The sequence below is a fragment of the Eptatretus burgeri genome, chromosome 2, assembly GCF_056783735.1.
Source record: "Eptatretus burgeri isolate ZD-2024b chromosome 2, Ebu_testis_v1, whole genome shotgun sequence".
NCBI classification, from domain to species: Eukaryota; Metazoa; Chordata; class Myxini; order Myxiniformes; family Myxinidae; genus Eptatretus; species Eptatretus burgeri.
The window spans coordinates 85,879,443-85,903,635 of NC_140962.1; the positions used below are offsets into that span (position 1 = coordinate 85,879,443).

At 44.2% G+C, this 24,193-nt stretch overlaps 1 protein-coding gene across 4 annotated transcripts in view; it reads right to left on the reverse strand.

Moving 5' to 3' along the window:
• Positions 1–659: 659 nt before the first annotated feature.
• GPATCH2 (G-patch domain containing 2) overlaps positions 660–24,193 on the reverse strand; it is a 34,899-nt gene continuing 11,365 nt past the window's right edge. For 3 of the 4 annotated variants that reach the window (XM_085870143.1, XM_085870145.1, XM_085870142.1), the window contains exons 7-11: positions 10,414–10,478; positions 4,185–4,233; positions 3,815–3,894; positions 3,139–3,203; positions 660–2,806 (exon numbers count right to left, since the gene is read on the reverse strand). In XM_085870143.1, the coding sequence (XP_085726269.1) occupies positions 2,631–2,806; positions 3,139–3,203; positions 3,815–3,894; positions 4,185–4,233; positions 10,414–10,478 (435 nt within the window). In that variant the 3' untranslated portion in view covers positions 660–2,630. The remainder of the gene's footprint in view (positions 2,807–3,138; positions 3,204–3,814; positions 3,895–4,184; positions 4,234–10,413; positions 10,479–24,193) is intronic. The other variant, XM_085870144.1, reaches the window with a different exon arrangement.

Below are 24,193 nucleotides of genomic sequence, written 5' to 3' on the forward strand. Positions count from 1 at the left end.
ACGGAGGCCCCTGGAGTACGGTGGAAAGTGGATGCAGCGACGTGCTGTTCTGGCAGATGCTCCCATACCTGACCTGATGAACGTCTGTCCCACTTGTGACTATTCATTTTTAATATTTTTGGCTATGACCTTTTCATATTGCCTTTTGACCTGCAGAGTTATTTTTTTAACTAGTGTCCATTTCCTCCTATTGAGTGTTGTGTCGGACTGTGGTCCTGTTGTTTTGTAATTTATAAATGCTTTCTACTTATCCCTGATTCCATTGCATACCGCCCTGCTCAACCACCTTAGTCTCTTTCTCCCTCTTCCTTTACACCTCACTGGAATGTTACCCATTTGTCTAATGAAGACCATTTGTCATTGAAACTTCACTCAATCTAAAGCTCCAAAATAAATCAAAAAATTTGCTCTCCTAAAATCCAACAGCCTTACACCACTATCCTGAATCTTCATTTCCATGTTACCCCTCCCCCCTCCCACCCCTCTTTAATGCTCTCCCACCTCCACCACCCCTCATGAGCTTTTGTACAAATTGGGGAAGATAAGTTCTTCATTGTACACTGGATACCTTGACACTTTGGTTCAAGGCTCATGGAAGAGCGGTCACACAAATCACACACATCTGAACAGACACCAAACACAGGACTTCACAAAGCAAATGGCTTGAAATCACAAGTTTTATTGCATGTCCTCTCCTGCATGGAGGTGAGACTTTTTCCAGCCTTATTTCTTTTCAACAATTACAATCGCATGCCTTCCCTTCGTTTGTCAACCAATCCTCTTCAAATTGGAATGGAAGTGTCTTGGTCCAATATGTCACGACACACCTTTTTCATTGAGGCCTCCATTCCGTTTAAGGGGTCAAAGGTTAAAAACTAAAAATCCCACATTTTGCTTTGCAATTCCCTTGTATTTGAATGCACAGATATGGAAATTGGCAATGTGCTTTCAAACGGCTCCTTTTGGGATACGTAGAAACATTTCAGATTCATCATTTTTGGGACTATACAGGGGACAAAGGTCAACATTGGACACAAAATTAAGGTTTTTGTTTTGTCATACCTCTTAATTCACCCAATGCAGAAAATAATTCAGAAAATGGAAAGCTTACACAATGGAGACAGACATTAGTTTGATACTTTCCTTTAGATCCCACAGGGGGGGTCAAAGGTTAAAATTGGTCATGAAAGCAAGGTCAGGCGTGAAATAAAGATGCAAAATTAAGATCTCCGGTCTGCTAAGCCATCACATTTCAACCAATCTTGACTAGGCTTGGCACAAAAAATACTTTAAAACAGCCCTTGCAGCAGAGAGACATTGGTTTGGTGTATTATTTTAAATTGCACGGGAGCTGAAGGTGACAATATTAAGTGTTATCGCATGGCGAGTGTATTTTTAAACCAACCCAGCCAAGACTCGGCACAATAATATCTTACCAATAGGTACAAATTGGTTTCATCTCAGTCAAAGTGATGGGAGGAGAGGAGTTGGGCAGGTGTGGGGGGGGGGGGGTTGTACTAGTTGAACTAGTACAACCCCCCCACAGTACAACTAGGGTTGTACTAGCTGAGGTTGTACTATTGTACTAGCTCGTGAATGTCTGAAAATCTAATTTTAAATGTACTTTCTGGTCCCATACTTTTTATTTACAAACCATGCAGCTTCCTGTGCAAGTGCATGTCTCCAAAGCAGTGGAGGCTGAAGTATGGTCGACAAGTCCAGGCTGGTGAAATAAGCTTTGTGCACTGACATAGTCAAAAAGGACTGGACTCGATTCTTCCGACATAAAATACTGCTTTGAGAACAAAGGAAACATTAAAACCGGTGTATACATTTTTCCATTTAAAACACAACTGGTAAAATACTGCACATTGCCAACATGACTGTACCTTACTTTGTTCATCTTTACTGGTGTTGCGGGAGAAGTTCCATCCTGTCAGCTTCAAGTATCCCCCTTCCATCGTTCCTGTTCCCCCTTACGCCTCCTAATTCCTTGCACAACACAACCCCATAATCCCATGTACATTTGTTCATCAACCTCCAATTACCACCCCATCCCACAATATTTTTCTCTTCATTGCATTCTTCTCTACCCTTCCCAACAATCCTCCTTCAATGCCATTCCCGTCGCCGATTACAAATCGTTCAATTTGATATGACTAGCACTTTGATAAAACCAAACCAGTGAGTGCAATCGCAGCTCACAGGCAAGAGAGGAGATGGAAAAAACCCAAACGAGTTCCAACAGTGCACAGAAAACTGGTTAGCAAAAACCCAACCGAGACAGCAAGCAATGGTTACAGCAAAAATGTTTCTTTTCCAGAAGGCAATCTGTCCATCGAAATCCCAAAACAGAATTATGTTTCCTTATCCACAAATATGTATGCTGCTTCGATAACCTGCATGTTGACAAATAAGCAATTGAAAGTGTCGAATGTTATTTGCATCGTCTCTTAAACTTAACCTTCGTTCAACGGGATTTTATGTCCCAGGCTGCAGTTAAGAAAAGAAAAAAAAATGCAATGTTCGTGACTGGGATGACAGTCAAATAGTTTCGTGTAAAACCTTCAATCCAAATGTCCACAAAGAAACCGAGAAGAATTAATGAGCAGTCAATGCTGATCAAGCCTTCAGCTGAAGTTGTATCCAAGGCCCATCCCCTTTGGCCGTGAAACCGCTCCAATTGGCTCCGTGATGCCCCGCCCCTGCGGCCCCAATCCTGATCCAGGAATCCATCCGAGGTTTTGCAGCAGGCGATTGCCAACATTGCTCTCTGAAATTGGCCGAGCACTCTCCCCAACAATGCCTGGACCAAAGTGCAGAAGATTTTAAAACAAAGAAGAGAAGAGAGACAGAAAGAAAGAAGAGCAAGATCACACGAGTCTCGATCAATGATGTATTTTACTATAAAAATCGCTGGTGAAGTGGTGCCCAAGATTTAATGATTACTAAGCATTATGCTACAACACATACATGGATTATTTATCTGAATGAAAGCAACTCTAAATTGCTGGCTTGATGGCACCATAAGGCATGCCAGCCAGCGATCTGGACGAGACAAGAAATATTAAGCATCGCTATAAACTTCAACAAATGTAAACGAAAAACAAAAAAAGGCAGACTCGGATTCACTTTCACCTGTGGGGGCAGTTTTCCTGCGACGTTTCACGTCATCAGCACACGTTGAACCCAGAGACAGCTGCCTATGGCACACACATGGACAAGTGAATTTTTAGAAAGAAAAACCCCCAATGACCTGGACGACGTTCTGCGGACACCTCGGAGTATTTCATGGAGACGGCACTTGGTGTGAATGTACATATTTTTGAAGTAATTAGTGTTGTGATAAATATTAATTGACAAGATAGGTCAGTTGGTCGAGCACTGGGTTTTGATCTCGATGGTACCGGTTAATAACTGACATTATAAGAAAAGTAATCACTCTTTTGAGAAATAGCTTGGGAGAAGTGCACTCTGGGTACTAGTGACGTCACAAGAATGGCTCTACCTTTCTCACTACGCTTAGCGGGGCATGTCCTCAGGAGGAATTTCCTCCTCCCCGTGGATGCCAACCTGTGGGGATTGCCCGTATGCTTATCCTTTTAAATGCTGAACGTCAAGCAAGGAAGCAGCACGAACCATTTTTAAAGTGTTTGGTATAACTCGGCTGAGGTTTGAACCTTTGACCTCCCAGACTCGGAGTGGACGTTGTAACCATAACATCACCGAGTCTGGTGATCATTTTTCATAATTGCTGAACAAAATCCTACCTATGATGGGGAACGTGATGGGAAGAGGACTGTGCGAAGCTCACCGCGATTTGGATAGCAGTGTATTGCTCCGGCAGGGATCTGCATGCTTGTCCATGGTGTATAGGGAACCCATCGCTCGTAGCTAGATAAAGGCAACAATGGAGGCAGAAGTGAGATGCAGCATACTCTCATGACTCAAAAATCATTCTCCTCGTTATTTTTACACTGGATTTTGAATCATTCCTCCACTATTCCATTTCGCAACCAAACTTCATTCGTCATTTCAAAAACCACATCAGATGTGCAGCTGTTTCCCAAAAAGCAAAACCCAAAATCATGACTTGAAAGTTTCAACTCGCCATTCCAAAGTACCGAGTTTATAGGCCATCACAGATCTTCAGTACCAAGCTCAGAATTCCCAGAACAACTCACCCTCCATACCTGAGTTCTCTCTTTGCGGACCAGTGGGTACGGCCAAAATCTGTGATAAAACAGAGGACATTGATATTTAAAGTTTCTTGGATGTTATGACGTTTAACAGAAATATAATGAACAAGAGCAAACTACAGGTATACGTCAACTACTCAGCATATTTCAGGGGGAGGGGGGATACAAGTGGGCTTCAGGAAAGGGCACTTGGCCCGGCAAGTTTATGTTGTACCCTCATCCAAATATTCCAGCATACTGCAGGCCAAGTTCCCAAAGTAAAGAAGATCAATTAAATTATCCATCACAAGTAATTATCACCAAAGACAAGTAGACCTAAGAAAAGAAAAAAAAAAAAAATCAATGTCACTCGCAGGGTGACCCGTATCTTGCCAAAAGGTGACCACGTGTGTATTTAAGGTCACACTGAGGTGAACAGAGCTGCAATCCACCAGGAGCGACTCCTTGAGGAATATCTGCCTACGAGAGATTCCAATGAGAATCGTTCTACAGAGTAAGCATGAAAAATATGCTTTTGCCTCATAACGTCACCAAATGACGTCATAATGTCTCAAGCTTGACATATCGAGAAAGCACTCATCGAGGTGTTCAATTTGAGGTACTACACGATATGGTTCCTAAAACTTGAAAATTTGACCTTGGGGTCAAATATGTTTGACCTCAGGCGCTAACCATGAAGGTCAAGCCCAATCGCCACCAAAAATTAATCAGCTGAGCACCAGACCATGAACTATATTCCCATGAAGTTTGAAGACGATCCGATCAAAATTACTCAAAAAATAAGGGTTTCGTCGACTTCCGTGATTTGCGCCAAAGTGACCTTGACCTTTGACCTTCAAAATTTTGTGCACTGAAAGGGACCTCTATAGGCCTCTGATATGCGAAGTTACAAAAATTTCCGATGATAACTGTGCTCTGCAGAATTTTTTATACGTGATTACAGACAAAAAAAAGTAAATAAATAAATAAACATACAAGCTGACTAACATATCTTGCAAAAACTTCGTTTTGGCAAGATAACAAGGGTTCACAATGTAGTTACTGTGAGAATAGGAAATAGCGGGCAGAGATATACAATGCCTTCAGAAAGTATTCACACCCCTCGACTTTTGCCACACTTTGTTGTTAAAGCCAGAATTTAAAATGGATTCAATTTAATTTTTTTGTCACCGATCTACACAATATAGCCCATAATGCAGGGTGAAAAGATGTTTTTAGAAATGCTTACAAGATAATTAAAAATGAAATCCAGAAATATCGAATTTGTCAGTGAACAGCAATCTTCAAGTCTTTCCACAGATTCTCAATGGGATTCAAATATGGGCTTTGGCTGGGATTCAAGGACTTTCACATTCTCATTTTGAAGACATTCCAGTGTTGTTTTGACTGTGTACTTGGGGTCACCGTCCTGTTGGAACATAAATCTTCACCACAATCCAAGGTCTTTTGCACGCTGAAGCAGGTTCTCCTCAAGGATTTGCCTGTATTTTGGCTCCATTCATTGTTCCCTATCCTCACAAGTCTCCCAGTCCATGTCGCTGAAAAGAATCCCTATAACATGATACTGCCACCACCATTCTTCACGGTAGGGATGGTGTTAGATGGGTGATGAGATGTGCTCGGTTTCCGCCAGATGTAGCGCTTTGCATTTAGACCAAAGAGTTCAATTTTCGACTAGTCAGACCACAGGATATTTTGCCTCATGCTCTCAGTCTTTCACTTGCCTTTTTGCAAATTCCGGGCATGCTGTCATGTGCCTTTTTAATCAGGAGTGGCTTCCGTTTAGCCACTCTCCCATAAAGCCGAGATCTGTGAAGTGCTGCAGAGACCATTTTCCATCCAGCAGGTTTTTCCATCTCAGCCAAGGAACTCTGTAATTCAGTAGTGGTCATTAGGTTTTTGGTTACCTCCCTGACCAAGGTCCTTCTTGCCCAGTTGCTTAGTTTGGTCAGATGTCCAGCTCTAGGAAGAGTCTGGGTAGTTCCATATTTTTCCCATTTTCTAATGATGGAGCTTACTGTGCTCTTGAGAACCCTCAACACTCCAGGAATTGTTTTATACCCTTCCCCAGATCTCTGCCTCCCCACAATTCTATATCGGAGCTCAATGGACAGTTCCTTGGACCTCATGGTAGAGTTTCTGCTCTGACATACACTTTCAACTGTGGGACCTTGTATAGAAAGGTGTGTTTCTTTCTAAATCATGTTCAATCAATTTAATTGGCCACAGCTGGACTCCAATCAAGTTGTGGAGACATCTCAAGGATTATCGAAGGAAATTGGATGCACCTGAGCTCGATTTGGAATGTCATAGCAAAGGGGTTCAATACTTATTGATGCAGGACATTTCAGCTTTTCATTTTTAATTGTTATAAAAATTTCTTTTAAAAAAATTCCACTTTGACATTAATGGGTATTTTGCGTCGATCGGTGACAAAAAATTTAATTTAAACCATTTTAAATTCAGGTTGTAACACAACAAAATGTGACAAAAGTCAAGGGGTGTGAATACTTTCTGAAGGCACTGTATCTTTCAATACAAGAACATTTCCGCCATATTCTCGTGCTTTTCCCATTCTTATTTATAAATTCCACTTCACCGCTGCCTCTTTCACCATGCAAATGCAATTCATAAATCTACCCAAATTCTTAAAAGTCTCTCTTCTATCCAGTTTGCTTCTATCCATCCACGTCTCGTTCAAACAGTGAAGCATTCCATTTCAAGGGGAAAAACCGTTCTGAGTTGTTCCGAGCCATGAAGAGATCCGACCGTTTGTACTTCCACAGGTTGAAGTCAACGTCGATGAGTACATCCATATCATGTGCACGTGACAAGCTGTAGCAGGCTTGTGCCCAAGGTTGGCATCGAGTTTCTTGCAGTACCACCTAGTTAAGCATCCCCTTATAAGATAGGGGAAGGCTTGTAGCTGTTGTAGGGTTTGTTTCCACAATTATTGCCCCCAATTTTTAATGGTACCACAGAGTTTCTCAGACCCATAAGAGTACTAAACCTCCATTTAAGTTCTCGTATTTATTTATTTCTTTTCCTTCCTTATCTGCCAATTTCCAAGCTGTATCTTGGATCCGGCTGGAACTTTCGGAATGAAATATTGCATCAATTATGGGAATAAAAAGTAGTTGGTGGACATGATTTTTGACCTTCACCTAATTATAGCCATTTTACTATTTTGCCATAACTCGACTAAGGTTTGACCACACTTTTCAGCACTTGTATGGACTGGATTTTAGGGAGGATGTCGGAGAGATCAAGTTGCGGTGCATCGTTTGGGAATGTCAAGATCTCGGACCTTGATTTTGCAGACGATGCAGTCATCTTTGCGGAGACTTTAGACATCCTTTTGGGGGCCCTCGAGGTGCTGAATGAGGAGTCGGAGCCGCTGGGATTACGGGTTTCTTGGGTCAAAACTAAGATCCAGGCTTTCGGTGACATCTTGGATGCTGCTGTCCTGTCTGTGTCTGTTTGTGGTGAGGATGTTGAGGTCATGGAGAGATTCACTTACCTTGGCAGTGATATTCATGTCTCTGCTGGCTGCGAGTCAGAGGTCAATAGACGTCTGGGTCGGGCCTGGGGAGTCATGGATTCACTGGATCATGGGGTGTGGCGCTGCCGGTACCTGTGCGGGAGGACGAAAGTCCGAGTCTTCAGGTCCTTGGTACTTCCAGTCTTGCTCTATGGGTGCGAGACTTGGACTCTGACCAAGGATCTGAGACGGAGACTTAATTCCTTTGGTACCAGGTCTCTTCGGAGAATCCTTGGCTATCGCTGGTCGGATTTTGTATCCAACGAGCGGTTGCTGAGAGAGACTCGGATGAGATTTGTTACCTGCATAGTCCGTGAGCGTCAGTTGCGGCTGTATGGACATGTGGCTCATTTTCCTGACGCTGATCCTGCTTACCAGATTCTCTCAGCGAGGGAGTCTCATGAGTGGAGGAGGCCAGTGGGCCGACCACGTGCCTCATGGTTGCAGCTGGTTGACCATCATCTCAAGGAGATGGGGATGGGCCTGGCATCTGCCTGGGGGATGGCCAGACGGAGGCCCCTGGAGTACCGGCGGAAAGTAAACGCAGCGACGCGCTGTTCTGGCACATGCTCCCATACCTGACTAAGGTTTGGCCGATCGGAAAGAAATTGTCCTGTCTAGATAGCCAAGGGCAAGGCACATTTATATTTAATTTAAAACATACTCCTCTGGATTAAAGGTCAATGTCAAATGGCAATCTGAAATATATATATATATATATATATATATATATATATATATATATATATATATATATATATATATATATATATATATATATATATATATGCATTTTTTTGTCATCACTCAATTTGGTCAATGTGGAAACTCAAAGACCACTTGAGCTTCCAAGATGTTCTTGCACTATAATAGTGGACCTGCAATGAAGTTGTACACCTGATATTCTATTGGTGTCCCTAACTTATTTTTTCCAGATTCTGACCTAATTAACAAAAAAAACACAGCTCTTTTTTAATCACAACTTGAATAATTATTTTCCTATTTTCATGACGTTGAGTTTTATGAATAGATTGGAGATGGGGACACATTTTCTTAATTCACTCTCCATCCCAAACTGTTGAAGGTCAAGGTCATATGGCAGTCCAAAAAGATATGGCCATCATTGGATCATGAGCGTCGGGGAGGCTTTCCCTTGGATGGCCATCATTAGAGCATGGGCATGTTTTAGCCGGGAGAGACTTACCCTTGGCGATCGCTTTGTGATCGCAGATGTCTAGTTTATGGTGCGACTCCACTTTTGCTATTGTGATCCTTCATTTGCTTGTATGCCAATTACAACTTTCTCATTTCATCTTGATATTGTTTCTCAGAATGATGCATGTCCTTGCAGAACAGCTGCAATGAAATACCATTGAACACATTTTCGGTCCTTGAATGATATGGTATGCCTGGTGTGGTCTTAATGTTTAGGGTGGTGAGCTTGCGATCTGTGGATCCTGATTTCAAATCCCACTCGGCTGTTCAATTAATACCAGGTGGGATTGACTCTGCCTGTCATCCTTCCGAGGTCGGCAAAATGAGCGCCAGCTTGCTGGTATCCTGTGTCGGAGTGGCGACCCGTCCAGGATTGTGCCCAATAGCCAGAGACTGCTTAGGCAGCACCAACGCTCTGTACAGAGTGTGGTCCCGATGGATGGATGGATGGAATGATATGGTCTTAGTCGTATTAAAACCAACACTAAAGTTTCGCTGTGTCCACCATTTTGTCTTCCTTGGTGTTGCATCAGTCTGGGAGCATGATGGCGTTACGAGACTAACGAGTTGTTACACCGGCCGTAATGGTATGGAAAAGTGCAGAAGGTCGGGTTTCCTTGGAGAAGGTCGGATTTAGGAGAAGGTTGCGCAGCGCTTTAGATGTCACAACACAGGAACAGTTTGCTGTGCGAATGAGCTATTATTTTCAAAAACCGATTGGCTCTGTCAATCCCCACAGCTTTCCAATCAATATTTTGTGAGATAATAATTGTGTGCAAAATACACATCCAAATTATGGTCATGTTCTCATATTTTTTTTTCAACACCAGACTTTCCCTTGGCACTGGTAGAAAAAGAGACAGAGTGAGAAAGAGAGAGGAAGGGGGGAAAAAAAAAAAAAAACCTTACTTCATCTGATCCGCAATTAACCTTCAAATCAATAGACATTCCAATGATGTACTCCAACTTTTAGGCCTCAAATGGGCTGTTTTTCAAGAGCCTACGAGGCTGTTGTATTGTCTTTAAATCAAGAGGAAATAATCCTGAATAAGCCTGGGTTGGCCTGTTATTATGTGATCATCTAAATCACCCTGGCTCATGTAGAGAAACCAAGTTCATCCCCTTTACCATATATTTACTCATTGTCTACTTATATCCTTGTAAATTCATGGAAAAGAGCATTTATGTCTTCCAATATTTTTGTCCAGCACATTATTTATGTTACAAGCTCCATGATGATTCTGAGGTCACTGTAAAAAATAAGTAGATCAAAGAAAACAAGAAATAAATAGATGAGGTCAACAAACCAAAAGGACAAACACCAAACCCACCCAATCAGCCAAGTAAACCCAATAATGCAAAAATGGGCAATATTGACTATTTCAACAGGTCAATTTGAAGCTAACAGTACAAAACAATGGAGGAAACTGTTTTTCCCCAATGTGAACAAGTGCTTACTCTCTCGAGTGCAGATCTGGGTAGTGAGGAGAAAGTCTCTCAGAAAATCCCATTCCCAGAGTAACCTGAGGGAAGAAAGAATTACATGAGCTAGGAACACATCGAGCAGATCATACAATAAAGTCATATTAACATTTAATCAACAGTACTTCAACAGGCCCCCCTAACAAACGGACGCCAACGTTGTCAGACGGAATGAAAACCCGTCATTCTTGTTATAAAAACAGCTAAAATTGATGAAAAAGCAGCCGAAATTTAAACCAACACAGTAATTACGGTCGCAATAGCAGATATAACGGAAACCAACACGCTTATTCTACACACAAGAACGGTCGTGACGGAAACAAGAACGGACAATCCCGAAATAGATTGGTGGGGAACGGAAGCAAGATTGGTTATTTCCGTCACGAAACGTCCAAGAGCGAAACAAAAGCGATTCATTCTGTCGTGCGAACAAGATGGCGGATGCAGTAGAACGACCTGTTACGGTATGTAAATTTTTAGTGCTTGTGCCTCGAACATAAATGTAATATAGATAACATATAGTGGGTAGTACCTAATGTAGTTTTAACAATTTATTAAACCGAATTTTGTTGTGATGATAATGTTTGGTTTGCCTGTATTTCGAGGCCCCGAGTGAAGCATCGCTAGTTGTGTATGCCCAGTTCAACATCGGGGATCGTGTATGGGATCTTTTTACAGTTTTTACTTCATATTAACTTTGTTACTTTATTGGAATTTGCAATATATTATTACTATCAAATTTTACCTCTTGCAAATATAAACGATCAATCGTCAGTGATCGCTGCAGCACGGGGGCACAAATTTCACGAAATGTCAGCCACACATTAAGTCAAGAGGGCGCATTTATCGCTGCTTGTATAATATCCTGTACCACAAACGGGTTTTCATTAACAGACATGATATATTCAAGGCAGACTACGTTAAAGTTAACTTACCATAACTTCAAGAACTTTTCAAGCCGCCATGTTTCCCACGTTCTGGTAACCGGAATGAATCGCTTTCACTTCGGTCTCCGCCGTTTCGCGACGGAAATAACCGATGTTGCTTCCATTCCCCACCGTTCTATTTCGGGATTGACCGTTCTTGTGTCCGTCACAACCGTTCTTGCGTGTAGAATAAACGTGTTGGTTTCGGTTATATTTGCTATTGCGACCGTAATTACTGTGATGGTTTCAATTTCGGCTTCTTTTTCATCAATTTTAGCAGTTTTTGTAACAAGAATGACGGGTTTTCATTCCATCCGACAACTTTGGCGTCCATTTGTTAGGGGGGCCTGTTCAACAGTGGATAACAAACAAAGCTCTATTTGTGTCGAAAAGCCAAGGCAGGTTCAAAGTACTTCAAGAACAGAAACTATTAAAGAGGCATATTGGATATTTTCACCATAATCCATCCAAATAAGTGTGTGTGTGCGTGTGTGTCCTCCATAACTCCGAAGCCATGAAATCTAGCAACCTGAAACTTTGCATGCATACGAAGGGAACTCCAAGGAAAATGCAGGAGTGAAAATTGAGTGTTTGGGTTCATTAAAACACCTCTTTTGAAGATAATTAACGGCCTTACTTAATTATATCCTTTATCAGGCACATCCTTGGAAACCTCGCTCTCTCTGGAGTATTAAGGCGTTTCCTGGGTAACTTCGCTGGGGTCTGAAACCACCATGTTTTTCGGCCTGCTCAACCATGCCTTGACTTGGAACAGGCTGCAACGATTTCTTAACGATAAAGTTTTTGGGGTTTTTTTCCACTTTCCTCACTCATATTATCGAATGTCTGTTCATCATACCTACGAATCGCTGGATACATTGCAATGCCAGTGTTCGTGGCTTTATTTTATTTCCGCACATGCCATAACCTCTAGAATCTCTTACACCAAGCCGAATTACAAAATTTGAGCTCCAGAATTGAACTTAACAGTAGCTCCCACTGCTTAAAAAAAGTGTTCATTTGTCTAATTCCGACATAATTTGGACATAGCTAATGCTTGCCAAGCCAGCCATTCTCATCAACCATGTAATTGGAGTGCTTGCTTGAGTGATTAAGCTACTTGCTGAGTGCCCTACAGTCGACGGCGGTACAGTTCGGGTCCCGATCGGGATGTACAGTCGGCAGTTTATACAAGGTCGAGGTACATATATGGGTATATTTGGATCTGTAATTTAAGGACTCTCCGCAGGTGTGTGTATGCGTGCATGCTTGGTTACGGGTACCGTCGTGGCAAAGTTTCATCCTGTATCTTGGCGGTTTTAACTTTTAACCTCAGCAGTGTACGAGCAATCACGTTTTCCTTTGGCCTCGTGATTGGTTTCTAAAGCAATTAGTTATTTTATACGACTCTTTACAAAGGTGCTTTACCTTTACCTTTGTGCTTTACAAAGGTTAAATGGTTTCTCTTTGAGAGTTTCAAAGCAAAATACATTTGATAACGCCAGATTTCTGAGCCGTTCGCCGTATTAACACGTTTTCGCAATTACAGAGCCAAATTGTTTCCACCTGTCACACAACGATTGTGTGTGTGTGTGTGTGTGTGTGTGTGTGTGTGTGTGTGTGTGTGTGTGTGTGTGTGTGTGTGTGTGTGTGTGTGTATGTGTGTGTGTGTGTTGTTAATAAAGCAAAACATATTCTCCAACTACCCTACCCCCACTACCACCACCCCTCTCTCTCTTTGCCCCATCCGAATAGAGTACAACATCCCCCCACACCTCTCTCTCTCTCTCTCTCTCTCTCTCTCTCTCTCTCTCTCTCTCTCTCTCTCTCTCTCTCTCTCTCTCTCTCTCTCTCTCTCTCTCTCTCTCTCTCTCTCTCTCTCTCTCTCTCTCTCTCTCTCTCTCTCTCTCTCTCTCTCTCTCTCTCTCTCTCTCTCTCTCTCTCTCTCTCTCTCTCTCTCTCTCTCTCTCTCTCTCTCTCTCTCTGAGCGTATCTGGATGGTTGTTCTGTCCGGTTGGAGGTTATCTCCGGACGTGTCCAGATGACGGGTGCGTCCGGACGGACCCTCCCCTCACTCTGCCTTCCTCTCCCCTCCCCTCACACTTCTTTTCCTTCTCTTTATACTGCCTTCCCTTCCCATACCCCTCCTCGCTCCCCCTTCCTCCCCTCCTCTCACCGTACCCTCCTTCTTACACCCCCCACCCCACTCCTTCATATTCCCATCAGCGAAGTAACGGGTTGGATTCGCTCGTATTCAAGATGGACTGAAAGTCACTTTCATGGTCGAGAGGGAAGGAGAACCGACAGAACCATAATAATCTGTGGATCAAATACTGAAAAAAAAAATAAATATATATATATATATATATATATATATATATATATATATATATATATATAGTTTGTCTCTATATATCTATACGAATAAGTGTGTGTGTGTGTGTGTGTGTGTGTGTGTGTGTGTGTGTGTGTGTGTGTGTGTGTGTGTGTGTGTGTGTGTGTGTGTCCTCCATAACTCCAAAACCATAAAACCTCACAGCCTGAAACTTTGCACGCATACCAAGGGAACTCCAAAGAAGTGCATGAGTGAAAATTGGGTGTTTGGGTTAATTAAAACACCCCATTTGAAGATAATTAATGGCCTTATTTAATTATTATCCTTTATCAGGTGATCCTCAATCACCTTGCTCTGTATGGTGTCTTAAGGTGTTTCCTGGGTTACCTCACTGTGGTCTGAAGCTATCATGTTTTTTTTTATCTGCTCAACCATGCCTAGATTTGGAACAGGCCACAAACATTACTTAACAATAGTCTCTTTTTTTCCCCCCACATTCGTCACTCATATTATCGAATGCCTATTCATCATAGCTACGAATCACTGGGTACATTGCAATGCTTATAAACACCTGGAGACGCCAGCGTCCGTATCTCTTTCATTTTCGCCCATGTGGTAACCTCGATAATCTCTTAAACTAGACCAAATTATAAAATTTAAGCTCCAGATTTGAACTCGGCAGCAGTTCCGCCACTGAAAAAGTGTTAATTTGTCCAATTTGGACATTGCTTTGGCATTTCCAGGTGCATGGATTTATTGACAGCAATTGGTAATCATCGCTTGCCAAGCCAGGTGTTACGTTGGAGTGCGTGCTTGAGTGCTTAAGCCACTTACTGAGTGCCCTACAGTCAATAGAGGTACAGTTATTTTCCTGATTGGGATGTATAGTCGAAAGTTACTTCAAGGTAGAGGTAAGTATACAGCGCATATGGACGTGGTACATGTGGGAGGATTTGGATCTGTTGTTGTGGGGCCGGGTCTCGGTGGCGAGCACGACCGCGAGAGGGAGCAGTAGAGTCGGCTCCACCGAACACACCCGAATTTAGGTCGTGACCCTCGGATAAGTCCGAAAGGCACAGGTCCCTTACAGGACCATGAATCGCCAATAATTCGACCGCATGGGGTAGGGTTAATTGCCAAACTTCAACATGCCTAAGTACCCACGTGGCAAAGCTACCGGGGAATCCACACCCTCAACAGACATCGAGCGGGACGAGCCGTTACCGTGCTCGAACCGTGTGTAACCCGAGCGGATGGTTACCGAGGCCTGTCGGTCCAAATGAACAATTTACTGCCTCGCTATTTCGCAACACGCACCGTGGTAAGTCAATAAAAGAAATGACAGGGAACGAGCTGGGACATTCAACAAGAGGGGAATTTATTTACAATAATCGGGGGACAAGGGGAGCACGTCAGGGCAGAGTTATCCCAATATAAAATAAATGGAAATTTATACACAAGCACTTATACAGGTGCTACTTAAAGGACTGGCCCACACCAGACACACACTCCCAAAAAGAAATGGACCCCGTCGGGTCTTTATTGATACCCCTAGCTCGGAGGGAAGGTGAGCTGGAGGTAAGAAGCAAGCTTGGACCTTCCCGCCTCATGCGGCCCTTGACGATCTGGCTCAGCGGGACTCGAACCCGCAACTCGATGTCCTGCAAGCACCGGGTACGGAGGGTAGCGTCGGGCTCCAGCACACTCCTCCAGCAAGCGACGAGACAGCAAGCGCCAGCAGACAGGATAGGCAAGCGATTCTCGGCGGGACAGACTCGCAGGCAGGCGATCCTCCGCGGGCCAGGCTCAAGGGTAAAAAAAAGGACCTCTTCGTGCACACCCGCGCTTCTCTTAACCCCCCCCCCACCCCCGCACGGGGTGGGGGGAAACCTGCCCCAACGCAACTCGCCTGTGGATTGGCCGGTTCGTCTCAGGCGATCCGCTCGCCGTTCGTGATTCGTCCGGGGGGCGTGCCGAACATCCTCGCGGCCCGTCCCCCCAGAGAGGCATTCCTCCTTCTTCGGGCGATGTCCCTCCGCATTGGCTGGAACGCATACGTCCCTCACACTTTGCCCATTGGTTGAAGGCAACACGTCTTGCTCGACCCTGGAGCGGAGCCAATGCGTCGGTTGCCAATGGAACTCCACCCATAGGTGCTCGGCATGTATTCGCGTCAGAAAGGCCGATGGTGGAAGGAAGCCAGGGAGGATGCCGTTGTTGTTGGTGTTGTTGTTGGGGAATATAAGAAACTAACTACAAAATAACTCACAGCGCACGTACACTTAATTTCCATTAGACATAGGGGAAAGGGAGCTATCTATCCACATTTACTTAACGAAATAACTGAGCTACGGGGACCTGAATGTTGAGTGCTCATGGCTGCCAGATTCGTCACACTGTCGCCACGGGTGTGTGGGCATGCCATGCCTCTTACGGGTGTTGTGGGGGCAAAGTTTCATCCCATATCTTATGGAGGTTTTATTAGGGTTTCCTTTGTTCTCTTGACTGTTTCTAAAGCATTTGGTCATTGGGTTTGCTTTACAAAGGTTCAATGTTTCTCTTTGTGAGTTTCAAAGCAAAATATATTTGATAACACCCGATTCCCGAGCCGTTTACTGTATTAACGTATTTTCTAAATTACTGAGCCAAATTTTTTTCCACCCATCACAGCTGTTTATAAAGATTAATATTTGCGAACATCTCCCTGAAACATCTATTTATAAATGCAATACTGTTTTTCAGTGAAAGCTACTCAAGGTTTTTGGGTTGTATACAGTATGTACTATACTCAGTAATCACACTGACTCCAATCTGCTGATTCCCGAAAAAATGCTGATATCGGCCTAGCACGTGCGTGTGCGTGTGTGTGTGTGTGTGTGTGTGTGTGTGTGTGTGTGTGTGTGTGTGTGTGTGTGTGTGTGTGTGTGTGTGTTTTTTACACAGCATAACGTATTCTCTCTGATAACTCTGTCTCTGTCTCATCCTTGATCGACCCCCTCCCAATACAGTGCAGCACCCTACTCCCACACCTCTCTCATGCTCCCCCCCCTCGCTCAGTGTTTGTCTCCGGGCGTTATTTATAGAATGACCGATAGAAAATGGATTTCAGGTATTATTTTGTTTCCATCTTCACTGTTATTCTATGCAGAAGCATTTTGATGAGACGGTATGAATCGAAATTAGCGCTCCACCGCACGTCTGCCTTGCCTTGCCTTCCCCCTATCCTCTCCTCTCCTCTCCCCCAACACCTCCTCTCTATCTCCCCCCTACATTTCCTCTCTCTCTCCCTCCCTACACCTTCTCGCTCTCTCCCCCTCTCTCCCCATACACCTCCTCCTCCTCTCTCTCCCCCTACACTTCCCCTCACTCTCCACCCCACCACACTCTCTCTTTCCACCCCCACCCCACCCCACTCTCTCTCCCCGCCCCACCCCACTCTCTTTCTTTCCCCCACCCCTCCCCACAACCTCACTCTCTCTCCCCCCACCCCACACTCTCTCCCCCAACCCAACTCTCTCCCCCATCACCCACCCCCCCAGTATTCCCATCAGCAAAGCGATGGGTGGTATTTACTAGTTACTGTATATATATATATATATATATATATATATATATATATATATATATATATATACATATATATATATATATATATATATATATATATATATATATATATATATATATATATATATATATATATATATTTCCAGCAATGTGTGTGTGTGTGTGTGTGAGTGACCGCTGTTTCTCGACAACCTCTGGTCCGATCTAATTGAAACTTTCCAGGTATATTGCTGGGGACCTGAGGATGTGCCTATTCAAGGTTTGATATTAATCGGACAAGTGCTTCTCAAGTTATGGCCATTTATATACCAACCAATGACAAGACATGTTGCTGCGTAGGCGTGGCCGATGGGAAAAGGGCGCCATTTAGTTACCAATAACAGGACACGTTGCTGCGTAGGCGTGGCCGTTGGGGAAGAGATCCTCAGCCGCGTTCCCCATTACGGGTTACAACGTACAGAGTTCCGGATTGTTATGACTTACTGAATTCTAATAATTTCTCGATTTCTTATGCGCATTTTTTTTTTTTTTTTTTTTTTGTATACCTTGGTCGAGGCTCGTATGAGAGCTAACACACAACTCACAGCAAGGAGGCATGAGACAAGAGGGGCGGGAGTGGAAGGGACAAAACAGTGGGGAACAGACACATTAGGTGAACTGTGGAAGGGAGAGGGATGGGGATGGGACGGGGAACATGGCGAAGAGAAGATGGACATTACAGGGACTTTCAGGAAGGAAAGCAGGAGAATTGAAGGAAGTGGGCTTGGGTGGATTATCGGGGGTAGAAAAGATCGAGGATTTGGATGGGGGAAGATAAGAGGTGGTGGTGAACAGCTGTTTTGAAAGCCTGGAGGGAAGAATGGGAAAGAATAGAGTGAGGAAGTTTATTCCAAAGGCGGGAAAAAAGAGGAATGAAATTTATAGATAAACACAATGCTCCAATCCAGTAATTGTTTACGAGAGTGAAGGAACGGCCTGTGTGGTTGTTTGAAAGTTTGTTTGTTTGTTTTTTGGGGGGGTTTGCACGTACGGCCATGCACGTACAGCCATAAACGTACGGGCACGCGAGAACGAAGGAATGGCCTGTGTGTTTGTTTGTTTGTTTTTTGGGGGGGTTTGCACATACGGCCACGCACGTACGGCCACGCACATATGGCCACGCTCGTACGGGCACGCGAGAGCGAAGAAACGGCCTGTGTGGTTGTTGTTTCTGGCACGCGGTTTGAAAGTTTTTTTTTTCTTTTCTTGCACGTACGGCCACGTACTCGTATGTAAAATACCTTTTCATTAAATGTTAAAATCTCAAAGCATTTTACAAAAACAATTGGCAACTATCCAAGTTTGTTACCCAGCAACAAGGAAATTCCATTCAGTCACACCATATATGACAGAAATTCCATCAAACAATAAAATTTATTGATAAACCAGCTTGAAAGTTATTACCTCTGCCCACCGAAAGTGGATGGAAGTGATGTTTTCACCCCTGTCTGTTTGTGTGCAGAATATCTCAAAAAGTTGTGGACTGATTCAGATGAAATTTGGCAGATAAGTTGGGTGTGTGACAAGGATGAATTGATTAGATTTTGGTGAAGATCCAAATCCGGATCTGGATACGAGAATTTTTTTATTTATAAAGTGATTCTTCACCATTGAGAGATGAAGACAAAAATTATATGTAGCGTGATATTTAAAATTTTTATTGGGCCTGATACGTTCTACTGAATCAGGCATCGCATGGCAGAGGAAAGCGCTCTTCCGAGTGCCCTTCTAGTTTCAAAAGTCCTTCCTTGGCACACCTGAGATTCAAACCACTTACAAAGCTTTCTTCCGCAGTCTGATGGAGTACTGCTCTCCTCTCTGGAGTGGTGCTCCTGCCTCACACCCGGCTCGACTTCCTGCTGTGGAAACCAAGGCTTTTAGGATCATTGGTATCTCCCGCGATGAAGCTGAATCTTTGTATCTCTCACTCTTTCACTGGAGGCAGGTCGGTAATCTTTCTGTCTTCTACCATCTCCTCGCTGGCCTTGCCCCCCCCGCCCCCCTGCTCTGTCTGTGATCTGTCCCTCCTATATTTCCACAGGGAGCTCAAGGTCTACCAAAAACCCCTTTCTGGTGAAACTGCCAAAATCAAGAATCATTCACTGCTCACATTCACTTTTTCATTCCTTTTTATTCCCACCTCTGGAACAAACTCACACACTCTCTTCAATCCCACTCCTCCCGCCAAGTCTTCAAAACAGCTGTTCACCACCATCTCACATCTCCCCCATCCAAAACCTTGATCTTTTCTTCCCCGTTAATCCACCCCAAACCCACCTCCTTCAAATTCCCCGTTTTCCTTCCTTAAAGTCCCTGTAGTGGCCATCTTGTTTACCCCGTGTATTCCGCCCCATCTCCCTCCCTTCCACAGATCTCCCCATGTCTCTGTTCCCCACTCTTTTGTGCTTCCCTCTCCTACCCCTGTTGTCTCCTGCCTTGTTTGATGGCCTGTGTATTAGCTCTTACATGAGCCTCGACATGGTATCAAAAAAAAACAAACAAAGAAAAAGTTAAACGAGACTGAAGTCAATGGTGTGCAAACGCAAATCTACATGCTTCGTACCGAAAGCCAAGTTGTAAGATGGCAAAAAGTTCCACCAGGAATGACCCAATATCAAATTTTGAGTTGATTGTTTTTTCCCTTTTGACCCTTGTTGATCGTAAGTTCCCACCACTGAGGTGTGAACTTGGAGTAAAATCCCAAAATTGTTACATATGTCATGTGTCCCCCCAATGTCGATTGCATACACAAAGTTTCATTTTAAAATGTTATAAAATGTGCCGGTAATTCCAATTTCTCTTTTTTTTTTGGTGTACATTGTCGAGGCTCGTATGAGAGCGAACACACAACGCACAAGGGGAGCAGGAGACAAGAGGGACGGGAGAGGGAAGGACAAGACAGTTGGGAACAGACACATTAGGAGATCTGTGGAAGGGAGAGGGATGGGGTGGGGAACACGGGGTATACAAGATGGACACCATAGGGACTTTCAGGACCTTACATGACAGGGAACTTTCGGGGAGGAGGGCAGGGATTTTGAAGGAGGTGGGTTTTGGGTGGATTAACGGGGGTAGAAAAGATCGTGGTTTTGGATGGGGAAAGACTAGAGGTGGTGGTGAACAGCTGTTTTGAAGGCCTGGATGGAAGAATGGAATTGAAGATAGTGTGGGAATTTATTCCAAAGGCGAGAAAAAAAGAGGAACGAAAGAGTGAAGGTGAGCAGTGATTCGTGATTTTGGTAGTTTTACCAGAAGGGGGTTGCTGGTGGACCTTGAGCACCCTGTGGAAATATATCGCAAACATAGAGGGGGAGGCGAGACCGGAGAGGAGACGGTAGAAGACAGAAAGACCACCGACCTGCCTGCGGTGAGAGAGGGTGAGAGTCCCAAAGACTCAACCTCACCACGGGAGATGCCAATGATCCTAAATGCCTTGGTTTCCACAGCGTGAAGCCGAGAAAGGTGAGAGGCAGGAGCACCAGCCCAGAGGCCCAGAGGCCAAGAGGGGAGAGCAGTACTCCATCAGGCTGCTGACAAAAGCTTTGTATGTGGTCAAGAGCTCAGGTGGGCTGAGGAAGGACTTTGCACGACAGAGGATTCCCAGTCGGTGGCTGGCTTTGGAGGCAAGGTTGGAAATGTGGCTTTCCCAGGAAAGATCATGGAAGATGGTGAGACCCAGAAGCTTGAATGAAAGGACTTCTTCAAGAGAATTGTTGAGAAAGTAGATGAGGGGGGTTCCAAACGATCCTTTCAGAGAGACATAGTGAGAGTGTGAGGTTTGTCAGGATTGAAAGACATGTTCCACGTGTTGGACCAGTTTGTGATTTTACCCAGACCTGCAGCGAGTGAAGAAGCTGCTGCTTGCCGGTCTGAGGGATGACAGATGGAACAGCAGAGGGTGGAGTCGTCAGCAAAGACATCTGGAGGATTTTCCAGAGAGTCGGAGAGATCATTTATGAAAAACCAGAAAAAGAACAGGGCCCAGAACGCTGCCTTGAGGAACTCCAGCCTGGACAGGAAGAGGGGATGAGAGAACTCCATGAAGGGCCACACGCTGGCTGCGACAGGAGAGGAAGTGTGCGAGCCATGAGTGGAGATGGCCTTGAATACCATAGGAAGATAATTTGGTGAGCAGGGCAAGGTGCCAGAACGTGTCAAAACGACGCGATATGTCTAGGGATATGGCTCTGACTTTATGTCTGGCATTGAAGACCTCCATCCATTGTTGGGAGAGCAGAAGCAACATATCCAGGGTAGTGTTACCTGCTCTGAAACTAAATTGATGATCGGAAATCAAGAAATTGGAGAAGAGGAAGGATTTAATGTTGGAAGCAATGATGGATTCCATAACCTTGATGATGATTGGGAGAAGGCTGATTGGTCTGTAGTTACAGGGATCTGTTTTTGCACCTTTTTATACAGGGCAGTGATGTTTGCTGATTTCCAAGCAGATGGCAGATGACCTTGAGCAAATGAGAGGGTGAATAGAACAGAGAGAGGGTGAGCAAGAGCAGAAGAGCAGGCTTTTATGACACGTGGGCTGATGCCGTCTGGACCGGTTGCAGAATCTGAGTTGAGGTTTGAAAGCAAGCTCTCCACCTTGTCAGGAGATAAGGATGCAGAGTCCAGGGACAGTTGGGTGCGACTGGGTAAGGTGGGTACAGAAAGCGATGGATTTGGGACACAAGATTTGGAAGCAAGCACGGAGTTTAGGCATTCAGCCTTTTCATGTGCAGTGTCAGGTGTGTGGCCATTTGTAGTAAGGGAGGAGATGGAGTGGGAACATGCACCAGAAACAGATTTGATTAGATGCCACCAGGATTTGGAGGAGGGAGAGAGGTTTGAGAGTTCAGACTTGAGATTTGAAAGACATTATTTTCTGGCTCTCGTGAGGGTAGATTCACACTTGTTCCAAGATTTATGGAAGGAACTGAGATCACCCTCAGTTGGATTTGGTTTCCATGTGGCAAAGGCAGGTTGTTTCAGGACAACTGCCTCGCCACAAGCTTCAGTGAACTATGGGCGGGAGGAAGGGTAGGACAACTGAAGACGAGAGGGGATAAATCTGTGCATGAAAGAGATCAAGTTTCTTTGAAAGAATTCCCAGGATGAGTTGATGTTGGAGAAAGTAGAGATGGGAGACCAGTCTAGAAGTTTGATGGCTGCTTGAAGACCCTGCCAGTCAGCCCGAGTGAAATGCCCGACTCGACGACGCTGAGGTGGTTCTCTAATAACAGCCAGAGAGATGTCCACTTTGACAAGGACGTGGTCAGAAGAACCGATTGGAGCGGAGGAAGAAGAGCAGATATTTTCAGGGAAATTTGTCAAAATCAGATCCAGAAGAGATGGAGTATCATTTTTAGATTTTTGATCTTTTGAACCCACCCCAGGGGGCATGGCTAAAAATGGCACTGCTCTTACACCTTCTTGCTATATGGTGATCATTACTACCAAGTCTGGTGAATTTCTGCCCAACTGTTGAGGAGATAGCATGACGGACAGACAGACAGAGACAGAGACAGAGACTATAATATCACCCCGTTTTTTTTTTCAAAACGCACGTGGATAATTACACAGCAGATGTTTCCTCTGTGAAAAAGGAGTAAGTGAAAATCAGCACAGGTAAACTGCTGGTTGTGTGCATTCAACCAAACGAAACTACAACTTTCTGTTTAAGACTGATTCAGTGAGAATAGCTCCTTTGCACTCTCATATAAATCTCTCGCACCGTGGGAACCCCCTCCCCTCCCTCTATCCCAAATTACGACTAAAAACAGCAGTCATAATTTTTGCAAGAAATTTTGATTTTTGAGTTTAAATCATCTCTCGATATAATATCAACAGCGCAACAGGAAAACCTTTTTGGTGTATAAATATAATGAATCCTACAAAGAACTCCCGCGGTGAGGCTGAGTCGTTGGGCCTCTCACTCTCTCACCGCAGGCAGGTCGGTGGTCTTTCTGTCTTCTACCGTCTCCTCTCTGGTCTCGCCCCCCCCCTCTTGCTCTGTCTGTGATATGTCCCCCACCCCCCATATGTCCGCAGGGTGCTCAAGGTCTACCAGCAACCCCCTTCTGGTAAAACTACAAAAATCACGAATCACTGCTCACCTTCACTCTTTCGCTCCTCTTTTTTCCCACCTCTGGAACAACCTCCCACACTCTCTTCAATCCCATTCTTTCCTCCAAGCCTTCAAAGCAGCCGTTCACCACCATCTCTTATTTTCCCCCATCCAAAACCATGATCTTTTCTACCCCCGTTAATCCACCCCAAACCCACCTCCTTCAAATTCCCTGCTTTCCTTCCTGAAAGTCCCTGTGGTGTCCATCTTGTTTACACCGTGTACCCCACCCCATCCCTCTCACCCTTCCACAGATCTAATGTCTCTGTTCCCCACTGTTTTGTCCTTCCCTCTCCTGCCACTCTTGTCCCATGCCCCCCCCCCTTGCTGTGCGTTGTGTGTTAGCTCTCAAACAAGTCTTGACAATGTATACAAAAAAAAAAAACACCAAACCTCCCTCTCTAATACTGCTTGACACTTGACAACTCCATCCCACCTCCCCCCTCCCCAACCAATCTCAAACATAAAATAAGCACATTGACCCGACAGCCCCTTTCATAGACAACCGTGTTAAAAAAAAAAAAAAAAACAACCCCCAAAAAACAATGAATATCAACGAAAAGAGAATATAAGAATTTTCGATTCAACTTAAAATTATGGGAAACAGTGAAAAATAACAACCAGTCGGATACAGGTTCAAGTTATTCATGAGAAACGAAGATACTTCAACAATGAGAAAATGTACAATTTATAATAAATCTTCAATTTACAATTAAATCTTGAACAGCGATATAAGAAATTTATTGATGGATTGATGAGCAAATTAAA